Raw genomic sequence first — 16,763 nt, forward strand, 5'->3', positions numbered from 1 at the left:
AGTCCTGTCATGATGAGCACTGGGCGATGTCTGGAGGTGTTGAATCACTCTATTGTACGCTGGAAACATAATATGACACTGTATGTTAACTGCACTGGAATCAATTAAAAAATTTTTTTAAATCCATCATGTGAATTTCCACCATGTGTCACAAGGACAGAAGCCTAAGGTTTCCCAGGGACTTCTCCAACTATCTCCCACCAGCCAGCATCATCCTGGCTGAAAACCAAACATAGTTGTGTTTCTAAAAGTTGGAATGAAGGACCCTCACTGCTCAGGTGAGCTGAACCCACCACAGCTCAGAATTTGAAGCTCCAAACGAGAGGCCTGACATCACCACGAAGGGAAGCCAGGTCGGAGGCAGCTGGGGACAGTTTCTGGGCCCTGGAGCCCACCTCCAGTATTTGAACTCGCTGACCCTCAGCCTGTTTGGCCTGCCTCTCCTGCTCCATCCTGCGGAACCCACAATAAAGACACTTGCCTTGGTTTCCCTCATCCTTTCCTGCCCTTCTTCATGAAAACTGTGAGTACCAGCTGCCTTTCCAGGGGCAGACATCTCCTGTTCCATTGGCCTCATGGTATCTGAATAATCAAACCGCTATTGTAAAACACAGAAAGGAGCTGGGGGACACTGGCTTATACATTCCCAGTTCAAGGAACTAGTATTTTATTACTCCCATTCCATGGTGTACACCTGGTCTTTGGAATTCTCTTTGGCCAATGTTGGTATGTATGACTGTAAACTAGATTCTCCACGAAAGCAATATGAAACATCAGTTGCCCATGGAAAGATGCACACAGGGAGCTGTCAGAACTGGGAGAGGAGAAGGCAGTGAGCAATGGATGATACTGAACAGACAGGTCAGTGCTGACGTAGAGAACTGGCTCGAAGCTCTTGAACACCACACCAACACTAAGCCAAGCATTGTGTGTCCTGGGGAAGCAATCTTTGCTTGGCTGACTGCACAATCCCTACAGAGAACAATGGAAAGTAGCAGAAATGATTTGGAAACTAGGTGCTAGAATGAAAAATGAGATGAAGGATTAATATGCAGGAAGAAAAATTTTAAATGGAATCTGTAGATAGAAGAAATGATCATAATGGGTTCAAATGAGAAATTCATATTCAGTTCAATTTGATGATGGCAGGACAAGTGTCAATTCAACTAACAGTCATTAGATGTAGTATTGAGCTACCCAAAGAAACCAGGAAAGCTGTTGTGAATATTTCATTCCTTTTAAATCTATTATCAAAAGCCCTGTTATTGACTTCAGTGTTGTGGAGATTAAACCTCATTCTATATGCTTATTGACTTATTTTTTTGAAGTACCTGTCTTTTTTCTATGTCTTATTAATGTCTATGTTTTCTTAATGGTTTGTAGTTCTTTATATATTCTAGATAGGAACCTACTGACTGGTATTTCTATGTCCATTCAGTGCCTTGCATTTTTACTCTTAATAATATCTTCAATAAGTAACCAAGGATTTCTTCATTTTAATGCAGTCCATTTTATCAATAATATGCTCCATGATTAGTGGTTTTCCTGTCCTGTTTAAATTATCTTTGCCTCCCCCCCAGAACTTATTCTATTATTTCTTCTAGAAGACTTACTGTCTTTTAAAATTTGGACCTACAATCCAACTGGAATTGGGTTTTGTGTACGATGGGAGGCAGAGGTCAAGATTAACCTTTCCCCACAGGGATGTCCATTGGACTAAACACAGTTTATGGAACACAGTTTACTGCCTCTCCCTCCACCCCCGGCTCTGTAGTGCCACCTTCATCACAAACATATTACGCTGTTTAAGCTGTTTGATTTCAAGGGAGTTTTCTGTATTGATATGTTTATGTATGTCTTGAAATTTCTTTAATTTAGATTCACTGTCCACTTGGGTCCCTAAGTGAGGCCAACTTTCTGGGGATGTAATTATTGCCAATAAACAATCAGGAGTGATATGTCCATTAGACTTCAAGCAAAATACAAATTCCTGTTTCTGGATGGACCCAAATCTTTCTCCATCTGACTCCATGTCTCCTCACGTCTGCAGACTACAGGCATGAAGAAGTCAGGATGGTTAGATACTTGGTAATCTGTCCTCCATTTTCACAAACTGCCCGAAGACCCGTATTGTTTATATATGTAATCACATTTTCATTGCTGCTTTCTTTTTTAAAGATTTATTTGTATTATGTTATGTTAGTCACCATACAGTACATCATTAGTTTTTGATGTAGTGTTCCATGATTCATTGTTTGTGTATGACACCCAGGGCTCCACGCAATATGTGTCCTCCTTAATACCCATCACTGGGCTAAGGAGAGAGAGAGAGTGAGCATGAGAGGGGGGGAGGGGCAGAGGGATAGACTCTCAAGCAGACTCTGTGCTGAGCTGAGAGACTGATGTGAGGCTCGATCTCACGACGCATGAGATCATGACCCATGAGATCATGACCTGAGCTGAAACCAAGAGTCAGATGCTTAACCAGCTGAGTCCCCACGTGTCCCTTCATGGCTTCTCCTTTGACTATTCAAAGGAATGGCCCCTCTCCCAGATGGGCTGGGCTAAAGTTGGGGGCGCAGAAACTAGAGACTCAAAAAAGGCTTTTTCTTTAGTGATTCACCATTGAGGAAGTGGGGAGGCCATCCAGGCCTGTCTCCACCCAGAAATTCTGAAGAGAAAGAACTAAGCAACCCAGGAGGTACGGAAAGAGAAATTCCAGGAGATGGGAGGTTCCAGGAAATGTTTAACCTGGCTCTGGGTCTCCAAAGCCTCTGTGTTCTTGGGCTTATCACCTCTCCAAATCCACCCAAACACAAAAACAGCCCACTAAAACACATATCAGAAATAAATGAAATAAATACAATGTCACAAAGAGTTGAATGTCAACACTTGACAGGGAAGTGATGTCAAATTGAGCAACTCTCACCTGACTAGTTCACGTGATTTCTGGAAGCCCAGGGGTCATCAGCCAAACCTGCTGGGATCCAAAAGTCATCTTCCAGAAGCCAGAGATGTAGCTGAAATCTTTGGCAGAAACAAAAGCAGAGAAGAGTAGGTTTTTCCGTAAATATCCTTGCCATTCAGTGCACACATCTGGATCTGTGCACAGATTTACACGCTAGAAAGAGGCCCCCAGTGTTGTTTGTGAACAGCAGAGCAGAGACACAGAGCTTGGACAACACAGTCTAAGCAGAAACTCATAGCCTGGGTTACGACATTGACAGGTCAGCCCCTGTAGGGAGTCTCCGAAATTAGGCTTGCTCTTCTTCCGCAAATCTTTGCAACAGGTCTCAAGTTCACAGGCTGCAGTGGAGAGGACACACCTATGTTGAGATCGGACAGAGGGCTCAGAGCAGGGAAATTGAGACCTGAAGCCGATCCCTTCTTCCACATCCCCCACCCCAGTCTCCAATATGAATGCATCTCTGCAAACAGACTTCCCAGGAAAAGGTTTCTCCAAAGCTAGGTAGCTTGATAAGTCACCATGGAAATAGCTCGGTGGTTCTTGACTTTGGTGGCACGCTGGCAAGTAACACAGTAGCGAAGGCTCACCCCTTCCTTCTGTGATTTGGATCCAGTGGGTATGGGATGAAGCCCTGGCATCAGAAACTATAAGAAGCTACTCAAGTGATTCTTACTGTGCAGACAGGATCGAGAGCCCCCAAATTAGCTTAAACATCTTCGAACTGCAGCCATCACACTAAAAAACAGAAAACCCAAGAATGTGGGCCCAAATGGCTGGGGAAGACTTCTGAGTCAAGGATCAGGTTCAGGATGAGTTGGTTAAAGGAAAATTTACAGATTTTGGAACGAGGAATCAAATTGTTCCTGGATGTTAACTTACTATTATTATTACTTCAATTTTTTATTTGAACGAGGCTCCACCCCCAACATGGGGCTGGAACTCACAGCCCTGAGATCGAGCCACAGTAGTCTACCAGGTGCTCCCCTGGATGTTATCTTATTTTTAAAGCTCGTACAAAACATTTTCTGAGAACCTGATTAAAGTTTTTTAAACTAGGTTTTTTTAAAAGAGCGTTTTGCTGATAATAAATTGTGGACGAGTATCTAATCTCAGACCCCCGTTAGACTCAGGTTTCAGTATCATGGGATGTACTTTTTTTTTAAAAAAGATTTTATTTATTTATTTGACAGACAGAGATCACAAGTAGGCAGAGCACCAGGCAGAGAGAGAGAGAGAGGAGCAGGCTCCCCACTGAGTGGAGAGCCCCATGCGGGGGCTTGATCCCAGGACCCTGAGATCATGACCTGAGCTGAAGGCAGAGGCTTTAACCTACTGAGCCACCCAGGCGCCCCGCATGGGATACACTTTATGGGCAGGAACGCCAGCTCCGGAAGCAGAATGATGTCGGCGCAAATCCTGTCCTTCCAGTTATTAGCTGTGGCACCCTGCGTAGGTTACACAACTTCTCTGAGCCCCTGTAACGGGGGAATAATAACTCTTTCCCAGGAGCTGGTGGGATGAAATGGGACAGCATACCCAAAGCATCTTTGGTAAGGCTCTTTGACACTGGACCCACGTGGGTTAACTCAGGGTTATGGTAAAGATATTCAGGGAAGGGAAGAACAAGGCAATGTTCACAAACCCACTTGGACTTGCTTGGAGCTGCTGCTGGAATATTTTGGGAATGAGAGGCACCCCTGCCTGGTCAGTAGCAGGCATTCTTGGTCCCGATGGTCTCCCACCATCAAATACTTCCCATCCTTTTCCTTTGACTGTGGATTCAGTGGTTCTCTCTTGCTCTATGTGAAGCCTGGTTAGTTGGGCCTGTCACCTCCTGAAGGGTTAGGCCTATTCAGTAGAACTTCTACCCCAGGCCACTTCATAGGCACTGACTAGTCATAGATGGGCCCAGGGAGGGCAGTGAGGTCACTTGGCACTGAGCATGCGTAAAGAAGCCCTCTGGAGAAATTTATAGGTTTATGGGGCCTGATAGCTGAACCAGCCAGCGCTCCTTAGAAGCAGTAGAAACACCAAAACCCCTCAACCTTTCTCAGTTGTTTGTGTGGCTATGACTTAAGGTCCTCACTAGAGGGCAGGCAACTTTAAGATGATGGATTTTTTTTTTTTTTACAGTGAATAAACTGGATAAATGATAATCATTATTGGAATAATAATCATAGGTAACATTTATTACATACATTCTAAAAATTGGGAACTCCCCCAAATGCTATATATTTAATTAATTTAATTTAATTTATTAAATATATTTAATTTAAATTACTATATATTTAATTTCTTTTTTTTTAAGATTTTATTTATTTATTTGACAGACAGAGATCACAAGTAGGCAGAGAGGCAGGCAGAGAGAGAGGGGGAAGCAGGCTGTCCACAGAGCAGAGAGCCCGATGCGGGGATCGATCCCAGAACCCTGGGATCATGACCTGAGCCGAAGGTAGAGGCTTTAACCCACTGAGCCACCCAGGAGCCCCTATATATTTAATTTAATTTAAATTACGTATTGTATTCTCTTCACCTCGTTCTTATCATAAATGATAACAGTTCTTTCCCCACAACTGCATTGGACGTTTCATGCGGATAATGTCTGTTTAATTTGCTATTCTGCACTGGTCGATTACTGAGTCTGGCACATTGTAGTAGCTGAGTAAGTACTTGTCAGATGAAATATATGGTGAATGAATTGAATCTTAAGTTCAAAGACAAAACGTGGAGGCTGTTATTCTTCTAGTGCATTGTGTTTATCATTAGTAAAATTCTTTTTAAATTTTGAAATATCTCTTTTTAGGTATTTGAAATTAAGTATTAAGTAGTTGTCCCAGAGGATTCCTTCAATAACTTTTATATGCTTTATTTTGGAGGGTGGTGGGAAATATTTTTTAACAGAAAGTGACAGGCATTGTCAAAACTAAAAATCAATAAGATCCTTCTTGAGAAGAACTTGTACTATTAACTTATTATCGTAATTAAAGGTATGAAATTACCTGGACCAATCTGTCAGTTTGTCTCCAACAAGTTCTTATAGCGCTGACCTCACACCAGACACTGTTCTAAGGACTTCATACCCTCATAAAGGTAGTATTATTAGCACCATTTTACAGATGGGTAAATGGTAACTATTATTGGCCCATTTTACAGATGGGGAAACTGGGGCGATTAAGAAAACAGATTTCACAACCAGTAAGTGGCACAGCTAGGATGAAAACCCAGGTGTTCTGGTGGGAGACTCCAGAACCTGGTCACCACAGTGCCTCTTCACCTCACTTAATAAGATTGCACAGTCATTACATGTAGCTCTAATTGCACAGGTAATGATTCTGATAGGACGTCACAAAAAAATTTGGGAAAACTTTTGCACATTTTTATGCTGGACTTTTCATTTAGCTGACATAATAGTGCTAGGAAAGAAAGTCAGACAGTTCCTGGTTTAGACAGGGAGTTATTTTGTCATGGCATGATGAGAAATTATAAACGGTGATCCTCTTTCCAAAACACCAAACACACCAACTTGCAAAGGCCAGCCTGCTCTAGGGCAGAGTTCTTGGCATATCAACAGAGAAGCGAAAGCAGACAATGCAAATATTTTTTTAATATCCTCAGAATGCAATATACTTACAGCCAAGGGAGTTTTGCAATGAAAACAACAGGCAACAACTGTATGACTCAGCAATTCTGCTCCTGGGAAGAGTCACCATAAGAACTGCAGACAAGCATCAAAGAAAAACCTGTAAGTGAATATCCAGAGCACGAGTCAACTTCTCTGAGAGCCAACGGTATCATTTTCACCAAGGACGACACTTGCACGTCTCCACCGAGCTGCTGATCCCCTCCTGAAGACCCCAAACCACAGGCATCCCTAACACAACACCTGAAACACACCCCTTCTCCTCTCCCACACTCCAGTCTGCTCCTGTCCTGGGCCCAGCTCTGTGACCAGAACTACCATTCATCTACCTGATACGGGTTAAATTGTGTCCCCCTCCAAATTCATACGTTGAAGTTCTAACCCCAGGACTTCTGAATGTGACCGTATTTTGGAAATAGGGTCATTGCAGATATAATTAGTTAAGATGAGGTCATTAGAGTTGGCCCTAATCCAACATGACTGTTGTCCTCATAAAAGGGGAAATCTGGACATGGAGACGGGCACACAGGGAGATCCCTAGATGAATACAAGGACAGAGATCGAGTGATGTTTTTGCAGGCCAAGGAACATCAGAGATTGCCAGCAAACCCAAAGGAGCCAGGGGAAAGGCCTTAAACAGATTGTCTCAGAGTCCCCAGAAAAAGACCAGCCCTGCTGATGCCTTCATCACCGACTCCTGGCCTCCAGAATTCTAATACATTTCTGTCATTTACGTTCCCAGTCTGTGGCACTCCATTAGAGCAGCCCTCGGAAACACACTGCCCAGGGCAGACTTCCCATCCATCTCTCACTCCCACTCCTGGTGACTAGACCCCATGCAGTTCAGCTCCAGAACGGCTCTAGAATTCAGCCACTACCCTCTCCACGGCCTCCACAGGTGTGCTGGGAAATTTGGTTCTCTGCAAGCCTCATGTTAGGACAAGATAGAAAGGGACTTCACTGACCGAAAGTCACAAGGATGGATCCAAGCTGGCGCAGGGGAGAGAGAGTCTAGGATTCCAAGGGGATATAGAGCTGGTGGGGCTGGCCAGCAGGGGTGAGGGTGCACCTTGCTGTGGGTAAGAGAAACACCAGCTCCCTGCTTGGCTGGAGAAGGCTGAGACGGAGCAGGCTCGCGCAATGTCAGAGAGCTGCAGCTGACCAGAGGACAGGGCTCCCCTGGCTCTGTCTCCAGGGCAGGCTTTGGGGCCGGGCTTCCTCCTGGGATGTGTGTGCTGGATGAATGGAGATTGGGGGGCACCTTTGCTGCTGGGGTTCCCGCAGGCATGGCTGCAGTGGGCACATCCCTGAGGCACCAGCTTTGTGAGGCTACAGAAGGTGCTCCTTTTCCATCGAAACCAAACGAACAGGTTTGCCCATGAGATTCCAGGTTTCAGTCCAAGAGGTGTGAGCTGAGCCTGGCCCAGCCCAGCATCAGCTCCCGCTCAGCGGGGACACGGGAGACTGCGCAGGAGCTCTGGGAGTTAGACTCTGAACACTGGGATCCAGCAGTGAAGGACCTGGAGCACGGGGCCTCCCTGGGCACCCAGAAGGACTCGGAGCAGCTGTGTGAGCCTTGCTCTTTCTTCCGTCCTCCTCCCTCACCCCATGCCCCTCCGTCTCACTCCAGGTCCCTCCTCCCCCCTGCAGGCACCTGCCCCCATCTCCTCCCTCCCCTCTCATCCGTCAGCCCCCTTTGCCCTACCACCTTCCTCCTCTGTTCCTTCCTTCTTGGGGACCCCTTTTTTCCCCTCTCCCCTCTGACCCCTTCTTTTCCTCCTCGCTTCCCCTCTCCTGCCCCCCCCATGACTCCCTACCTCCTCCCCTCACCCGTCTTTCTCCCCTTGCCTTAGCTTCACTCCTTCCCCACTTTCCACTTACTGCTGCCTCCCCTCCATCTCCCTTCATCTTCCCTACCTTTTCCTCCCTCTCCTCTTCCCCTTCCCCCCACCTTTCCACCTGCCCTCCTCACTCCCCCTCCCACCCCCCACCGCTCCTTCTCTCCCTCCCATGCCCCGCCCATCACTGTTTGCTTTTCTCCCGGATCCAGATGAAGGGGTGGCCCTGTTTCTGCCCTGCCCTGCTGCATTTCTGGCAGCTGGAGTCTTGCTTCATGGCTGAGGGCTCGGGCACTCAGGCCCCGGGGAAAGAGCCCCCGCTCAGCATCCAGGTCCTGCGAGCCCAGTACGAAGGCTTTCGAAGGCAGCAGAGGGCGCGGGCCTACCTGGTGGTGCTCCCTACAGGTAGGGCTGGGCAGGTGCTGGGATAAAAGCCAAAAGCAGAGGGAGGAGGGCCTGGCCTGGGCACAATGGGTGGTGGGCTGCGGCCGGGCTGGCAGGGGCTCTGTGGGCCCTCCTGGTGGGAAAGAGCAGGCATGCCAGCAGAGCGGGGAGGCCAGTTCTGGGCAGCTCTGCTTGGCTCAGTTCCCCTGCAGGGGCCTCAGCCAGGCATCCAGCCAGCCGCCCGCCACCATATCTGGCCTCTGCTCTTAGGTTCTCACCTTGCCAGACTGTTCTGCCTGGTGGAGGCGGCTTGGCCCCCTGCTGGGCCGGGGGGGGGGGGGCGATGGGAGTGCTTTCCTGGCTGGGTCTCGCCTCCTGCAAAGCAGAGAAACTAGCCCTGGAGAGAGCGGATGTGGTGCTCCCAACAGCCCGGCATGGGCCAGAGGACACGTGGCGCTCAGGAACCTAGGCTCATGGAGCTTGCTTATCATGGTCTCAGGCAACTTCTAAGGAGGCATGAGATACAGAAGCCTCAAAGAGAGAATGCCTCTTCCCTCTGGGAACTCGGATTTTTGTTCCTGGAGGAAGTTAGGAACGTAAGGCTCCAGGCTCCGTCCTAGCCCTTCCCTCTAACAGAGGAATGAATGGGTGGAGGGAGGTGGGAAGGTCAACGCTGTGCCTGAGAGTTTCTTCAGGACTCCCTGAGCAGTCCACCCTATGCTAGGCCAGCTGGGAAGGAATCAGGGGCCAGACGGACTTCACCATCTGGGACAGGAAGTGTGCTGCCTTGTGGAGATAAAAGTGGTCCCACGGAGCGGAAGGTGCCCATCTCCCATTCCTGGGGCTGTTCTGTGTGAACTGAACTGGCACAGCCAGATACACCCCATCTCTGCAGGGTGGACACCAAAATGTCCCTAAAGGTCTAGTCCATCCCCAAACATGTTTATTCATTCAGTCATTCAGCAAACATGAAATTAAACCACTCATCAAAGCAAGAGAATACCATGCTCAGCAGACCCACAATTCGGACTCACATTGCAGAGACAGGCCAACTCGACATGCCCCTGCCCCAACCCTCCCCTCTGGATCTTTCTCCCACACTCTGTAACTCAGTGTGCTCCCCCCCCTCCCCCAGCTATCGTCACGTGATCAGTTTGGACAGGTTAATGCCAGAAGCCTGGTCGGACCAGACTCTGCTTTGTCAGGGAAGGCTTCTGACTCCCAGGTGAAGTCAGCCACTCAGCAGGATCTCTTTGGGGTCGGGGTCCAAGTGTACCCCCCGCTTGGTCTTTTTCCTTGTCCTCTGTGGACCCCGGGCTGGGACTGACAGGGAAGGAGGCTCCTTTCTGCAACCAAGTCCTGCCCATCCGCCCAGAAATAATGGGAAGGATACTAGTTCCAAGGTTCTCCTACCACGTGCCCTCTCCTCCTCTTCCCAAACAAGTACATAGCATTCTGGACTTTCAGTCGGGGTGTTCATGTCGAGAAAAATCAGTTCGTCCTGAAGTGGGAACACATTTCAGTCCCTCCACGGTTTGCAGAGATGGCCCTGCCAGTCCGATTTCCCTCAGACTCCCGGGCCCGGAGCTCTAGGGGCTTCCTTCTGCCTTCATACCTCAGCACCGTCTCTGCCCTCCTGTGCACACCCATCCCATCCAGGGCCTCCCACAGGGACAAGTGCCAGGAGGCTCAAGGGAGCCCCACTCATGATTCAGCGGCAACAGACCAGCTCTCTTTGGAACGCCATTCAGTCACTGCCACAACCCTCTCTGCCACCGAGGGTTGACAATAAACTGTCCTTTGCCACAAGGTGGTAAAAACAGGTGCCCGACAAAAAGAGACACTGGTCTGGACGGTCATCCCTGCAGCCAGTTCGGAGAAGCCGGAGCTGCTGTAACTGTGCTCCCGAATCAGTGTCGGAGGGGTGGGAGAAGGCGATGCACCAGTCCTCCAAAAGGAGCTGAAATACTGCTCCTCCCTCCTGCTCCTTGGGCGGCTAACCCATTATGGGAATCCCAGAACAGAAAGCCCTGGAGGTGAAGAGTCATCTTTTCCACTGGCCAGTGCCTGTGACTCTGTTCCATTCTTCCAGTCTGAACGCTCGTTCCTTCGCTCTGCCCTGGGGTCACTCCCTCGCTGCAGTTAGGAACTGGAGTCGATTATTAAACTCTGTTCTGCTTCAGATTTTCTTCATAGCATCGGTTCCTACCTGCAATTTTCTTGTAACGCATTCGATTGCTTAGTGTTTTCCTAGCCCACTAGAACCTATCCGTGAAGATGTGGATTGTGTCTCGTTTGCTGCCATAGTCCCTGAACCTAGAATGAATGATGCTCGGCACATAATAAGTGCTCAATAAATACTTGTTGAGTGAATGAGTACATGTGCATGAGTGTGTGTATGTGTTAGAGAGGGTTTGTGTGGGTGTGAGTGTGTGGGCAGGGGAGGGAGGGTACAGGTGTGAGCAGGTGCAAGTGGGATCACATGTGATCCACATCTTTGTGTAAACACATGTTTGGGATAACATTCCTATGTCTCGAGACCTCTGAGACCCCCAGAATGAGAGCTGCCATATACCTGCCAGTGGTGACCCTGCTCGTGCCTTGCTTTGTCAGGAGGATACACGCCTGCTCCTGCTGAGTCCGTGGTCAGTCCTGTTTGGATTAACAAGGAGAGAAGGCATTCAGTGTCCCTGGGAGAGGCAGATCTGGAGGCAGAGGGGACGCTGGAGGAGGCTGACGGAGGCTGTCTTCGGGGCCCTGACTCTCCATGGCACGCACATCTGGAGATGTACCGCTGCGTTCAAACCTTCCACCAGGAAATCAGTCTTCCAGTAAAACACAAGAACAAGTTCATGGGGTCCGAGCAGAGGCTCCCTCAGGAAGGAGACCCAGGCCTGTTTGAAAACAATCAGACGACCCCGCAAGGGACCACCAACCTACCAACAGCCCAGTGTGAATGTCCGGTGGGCAATGCCCAGACAAAGGCAGTGGGATCCGGCTTGAAAATGGATATTCAGCACCCTCTTTCCAAGAAGAACGCACACAGGTCTGGAAAACCAGCTCACTATCCATTTCCCCAGAGGAAAACGCCCAGGATCTCTCAAACTGCCAGGAACCTGGGCTTGTATGGCCCAGCCTAAAGCTTCCTACTCAGCGAGATGTCTCAACGTTGAAACCATGGATGGCCGCATCCAAGAACCCAGGAGGCAGAGCCATGAGTCGGGCCTCTAGCTATGAGCAAGAACCAGACTAACTCAGTGGTAGGGATTTTGAACTTCATGGTGGCATGGTCTTGTCCTTGAGAAAAGAAGAGATTGCCTAGGCCAGATCTCACTTGGTCTAGGATGAAAGAGTGTGGCTGATCAGGGTGGCCCCACTGTGCTTGTATATGAAGACATGACTGGAGCCCTAGATGCCCATTCCTTGGGGAGGCCCCATAGGCATCTTCTCTGTCCCTAGAAGTGGGCATTTTGGAACTAACACTGGCACCCTAGCCATAGGAATGCCTTAGCGGGGGCCCTAGAGTCAATGGGTGTGCGCAGCCTTGTTTTCAATATGTTCTGATGATTTCTCACATGATCTGGAGAAGATGAGCTCTGAGACTTGCCTTTTTCTTGTTACTGTGTCTGGAGGCCAGCTCACTGAGAAGTCACTAGATTCCTTGGTAGTGACCATACCATTTCAGCTGAGGCTCCCAAAGTATGGTCACTGTGGGTTAAAAGAAAAACTCTACTGTTTTGTGTGTTTAAGGCATGTTCAGGAAGGTTGGCCATCTCTCCCCCTCACTGAGACTGCACATTCCAAGGTCATCACAGGTATATTTCCTTCCTTCCCTCTGTTCTTCCCTTCCTACCTACCTGCCTTCCTTCCTTCCTTCTATCCATCCATCCTTCTCACTTACCTGTTTTCTCACCCTCCCTCCCTTTCTCTCTCTCTCTCCTAATTAAGTTATTAAACACTGTCAGTCATTGAAGATATATGGTAAGAGGAGCCTGAGCAGGAGACAAGGAAATGCTCCTGTTTAGAAAATACATATTCCCATGGGGCGCCTGGGTGGGTCAGTGGGTTAAGCCGCTGCCTTCGGCTCAGGTCATGATCTCGGGGTCCTGGGATCGAGTCCCGCATCGGGCTCTCTGCTCAGCAGGGAGCCTCCTTCCCTCTCTCTCTCTCTGCCTGCCTCTCTATCTGCTTGTGATCTCTCTCTGTCAAATAAATAAATAAAATCTTAAAAAAAAAAAAAAGAAAATACATATTCCCCACAAACTCCTTCCTTTTCAGCTGAATTTGAAGCACGCAGATCCTTCCTGGGTTATGTTAACCTTAAAACCAAAGGGAAGCAGGTGTTACTGCTTGGGTGATGGGAAGAAAGTAGGTCTCTCCTGGTTAATGTTTAACTTTAGTAATGATATTTAAACACACCGAAGGTGCCTTTCCCTCATATCAGATCATCTCTCTGTAAAGTTTCACTTGTATTTTCCTCTTTTTGCCCCAACAGTGATCCAGTCTTGTCCATCTGCACCCAGAGCCGTTAACTAGGTGTGTCGTCACTTGGCAAAAATCCATGTGTACTTGCTTCTTAGATCACCCAGAAATCCACTCCAATTTGGGGACTGGATTTCTGGGAGTAATCAATAGAGCCATTGCTAATTTTTTTTTTTAGTCTAATGAAAAACAAGGACATTTTCTGAAAAACCTTTGTCCTTTGCTTTGTTTTGAAGAGGACTGCTGCATGCAACCCCTCTTTCTACCATGTATTAGTCAGGATAGACTGTGTTTTGCTGCAGAAACAAACCCTCCAATCTCACAACATGAGATTGTTGTGACTCAAAAAAAAGTCCACGTGTATTTGGGCGAACTTCCCAAATCTCTACAATATCAACACTTGTTTTCCTAATCGCTGTGGCAGGAGAAGAAAGTGCCCTCACTAATCGTCATGCACCAGCTTTCAAATCACTTCTACTTACATTTCATTGCCCAAAGCAAGTCTCACGGTCCTAGCTTCACTTCAGGGATATGCAATTGTCCCACGTGCCTGGGAGGAGAGAGGAAATGGAAGGCACAGGTGAGCAGCACTAATGGCTAGCACGGCCAATGGGGGTCAGATAGATTTCATTCTGAATACAGGGAGTAGCCATGAAGAGACTACATATTACATTACATATGAGACTACAATGATTTAATTTGTAGTTTAACCAGATTATTCTGATCCTTCTATAGAGAATGAGTTGAGGGTCACATTAAGAGGCAACACTAGGGGAAAAATGGCCAAGGCAAGTTCAGTGGGAAAGATGCTGTTATTTCAAGCATGAGTAGGAGCCGAAGATATGGGGGAAAAGTGGGTACATTGTGTAGGTATTTTGGAGCTAGAGTCATTAGGATTTACTGAAGGAAGAGTAGAGGTTCAGTTGGAGGGATCCTGTGTTTGAGATGTTCGTGAGACACACAGATACAGATATCAAATGGTCCAGTGGACACCTGAGGCCAAAGTTCCTGGCTGGACATGAGTGTAAGTGGCATGAGCGTGTGGAGGTACTGAAAAGGACAAAGGAACGCCAGCGGACCTCTACCGAGTGTGGAGAGAAGACAGGGTCCAGAATGAATCCTGAAAATGCATAATTTATTTAATTGAAAAATCTCTAAGGATTTTTCCAATCGGACACTGAAGATCAGGACCCTGACTGAGGAGAGCCGGAGAGCCGGGGTGCTGGGGAGGTACAGACCTTGAGAGGCAAGACGTGGCCCGGCTCACTCCCCTAACTGCAAGCCTTCCACAAAGCCCTTTTCTAGATCCACATTCCTCTGTCTGAAGTTGCTTCTTCTCGAGCCAGGGTTTAAAGAGCCAGAGTCCAGGGCACCTGCGTGGCTCAGTCAGATAAGCAGCCGCCTCTTGATTTCGGCTCAGGTCATGGTCTCAGGGTCGTGAGATGGAGTCCTGTGTCGGATTCCACACTCAGGGGGGAGTCTGCTCAAGACTCTCTCTCTCTCTCCCTCTCCATTTGCCCCTCCCCTGCACCCTCTCAAAAAAATGAATGAATGAATGAAAGGCCAGAATCCAAGAGGCAATCCCTGAGTGGTAGAACTTTTCAGCCAAGAACAGGCCAGGTCATTTGTCACCAAGTCCAGGTCAGAGCCAACTGCCGCCTGCCATCGCGGCTGACCTGACAGGGAGACACCTTTGCCCCAGAGGCCTGGCCTTCCCTGGGACTGAGTGGTTCTCATACTCGGGACCGGGTGGCGGGGGAGGTGTCGGAGGGTGGCTGAGGATCAAGCGTTCCCCTCAGAGAGTTGAAGGGAGAGAGGGCAAGAGCCGTACTGGTTTGGAACCCTTCCTCTTCCCACAAGGCTGCTTCTGCCGCGAGCACTGGACCAGAACCACGCCCCCGTTGCTCAATCACACTCGCACTTCTACCAACCCATGGGCTGGCACCGTGCTCGGGCAAAGGGCTCAGCTGAGTCTGGGCTGTCATACCACCCACAGCTCCGATTTCCTCTCTCCTGGGCTGGGCGGGACTGCAGCTAACCTCTTCCCACACTCTCCACGGGGCTTGCAGAGGAAGGTGCTTGGCCACTAGAGACCAACCCACATCGGGCCTCTTAGCCTTCCGACCACAGCGAGGACACCCCGACGTGCTGCTGGCGATAGGCTTCAGTCTTCTGGGCTCCAGTCTCAGCATTGCCTTTGGGAGACATGACCTTGACTGAGTTAGACACGAGGTGAGAATAGCTCCTGGGGACGGGAGCAAGGACAGGAGGGTCCTTGGCATTAGCTGGCAATTCTATGCATCCCCACTAGGGGGCAGACTCCCCTCATGCCACCTCAGCCTGATTCCCTAACTTATCCCCGTTCTCATCTCTCACTCTAGTCAGACCCTACGGACCTCCCTCCCTGCCCCTCACAGCCAGGCTGCACAGACTTTTAAGGCCAGCATTGGGGGACCTGGTCTCCTTGCTCCCACAGCCCTCTATTGTTCCGAGGGTACAGCCTTTTGGCATGAGGTGGAAGGTGCGGAGAAAGCACAGACGGCTCTTTACATGACTGGCTGTGGTGTTTTGGGTCTGCCTTCCCTTGGCTAGCTCATGGTCTGTGGGCTTGGTGTGGACATGTGGGGGCCCCACAGGCTCCTGGAGATGATGGACTCCCTCCCCTAGCTGCAGCCCGCCCACCCCCAACGCATCAGAGTTCCACCTCTCTGTCCTGGGTGCCCCGGTCTCATCTCCTCTCTGCTGGCCCGGCCGGGGCCTGGGCACACAGGCAGAAGCTGTCTCTGCACCCATGACCTACCACCACCTTTGCAAGAGAAGCAAACCCAATCCAACTTGATGTCTCCAGGTTACAAAACTGAAACGCAAGGACAAGCAGCCACACACAACCGACCAGGCACTGGGTTATCATCAATCAGTAACTTCCTCACGTTGCTTCCCCGTCTGCTAGATGAAAGTCTGTCCCTGAGCTCCTGTTGGTGGGGCACGCCTAATAAGCACTTTTAGTCTGCGGCTGTCGGATCTGAATGGTTTTTTGCTCAAATAAACTCTTTAAATGTTTACTACATCTCAGTTTCTCTTTCAACACTGCTGTGTTACACTGCTTCCTACCGATTCCTTCCTTTCATTTAGTTCTACATCATCATAGCTAGGAAAGCCTCTTCAAATACTCTGACTTGAAAACGGTGGTGAAATTGGTGCTTCTATCTGGAGGCCAGAGAGAACCCTAAGACTTTTTCAAAATACTCTGCTTTTTTTTTTTTTTTAAGATTTTATTTATTTATTTGACAGACAGAGATCACAAGTGGGCAGAGAGGCAGGCAGGGCAGGGGGTGGGAGCAGGCTCCTTGCCGAGCAGAGAGCCCGATGCGGGGCTCGATCCCAGGATCCTGGGATCATGACCTGAGCCGAAGGCAGAGGCTTTAAGCCACTGAGCCACCCAGGCGCCCTG

The 16,763-nt window shown here is 48.9% G+C and overlaps 1 protein-coding gene and 1 long non-coding RNA gene across 2 annotated transcripts in view; one reads left to right on the plus strand and one right to left on the minus strand.

The window, feature by feature from the left end:
* The window catches only part of LOC123953337, a 39,192-nt gene extending 32,523 nt beyond the window's left edge, over positions 1-6,669 (minus strand). Inside the window, exons 1-2 of the long non-coding RNA XR_006820862.1 lie at positions 6,600-6,669; positions 2,930-3,027 (exon numbers count right to left, since the gene is read on the minus strand). This is a non-coding gene — a long non-coding RNA (uncharacterized LOC123953337). The remainder of the gene's footprint in view (positions 1-2,929; positions 3,028-6,599) is intronic.
* A 1,780-nt stretch (positions 6,670-8,449) lies between these two features.
* On the plus strand, positions 8,450-14,163 carry C11H9orf152 (chromosome 11 C9orf152 homolog). The gene is made up of 2 exons (XM_046023495.1): positions 8,450-8,851; positions 11,444-14,163. Exons 1-2 carry the CDS (start codon positions 8,659-8,661, stop codon positions 11,968-11,970), a joined length of 720 nt encoding a protein of 239 aa, XP_045879451.1. The 5' UTR covers positions 8,450-8,658; the 3' UTR covers positions 11,971-14,163.
* Positions 14,164-16,763: the final 2,600 nt, after the last annotated feature.

The sequence above is a fragment of the Meles meles genome, chromosome 11, assembly GCF_922984935.1.
Source record: "Meles meles chromosome 11, mMelMel3.1 paternal haplotype, whole genome shotgun sequence".
Taxonomy (NCBI): domain Eukaryota; kingdom Metazoa; phylum Chordata; class Mammalia; order Carnivora; family Mustelidae; genus Meles; species Meles meles.

Coding starts and splice junctions, on each gene's coding strand:
- C11H9orf152 (XM_046023495.1), top strand. CDS start 8,659: ATGAAGGGGTGGCCCTGTTTCTGCCCTGCCCTGCTGCATTTCTGGCAG. Junction 8,852..11,443: donor CCTGGTGGTGCTCCCTACAG/GTAGGGCTGGGC, acceptor TTGCTTTGTCAG/GAGGATACACGCCTGCTCCT.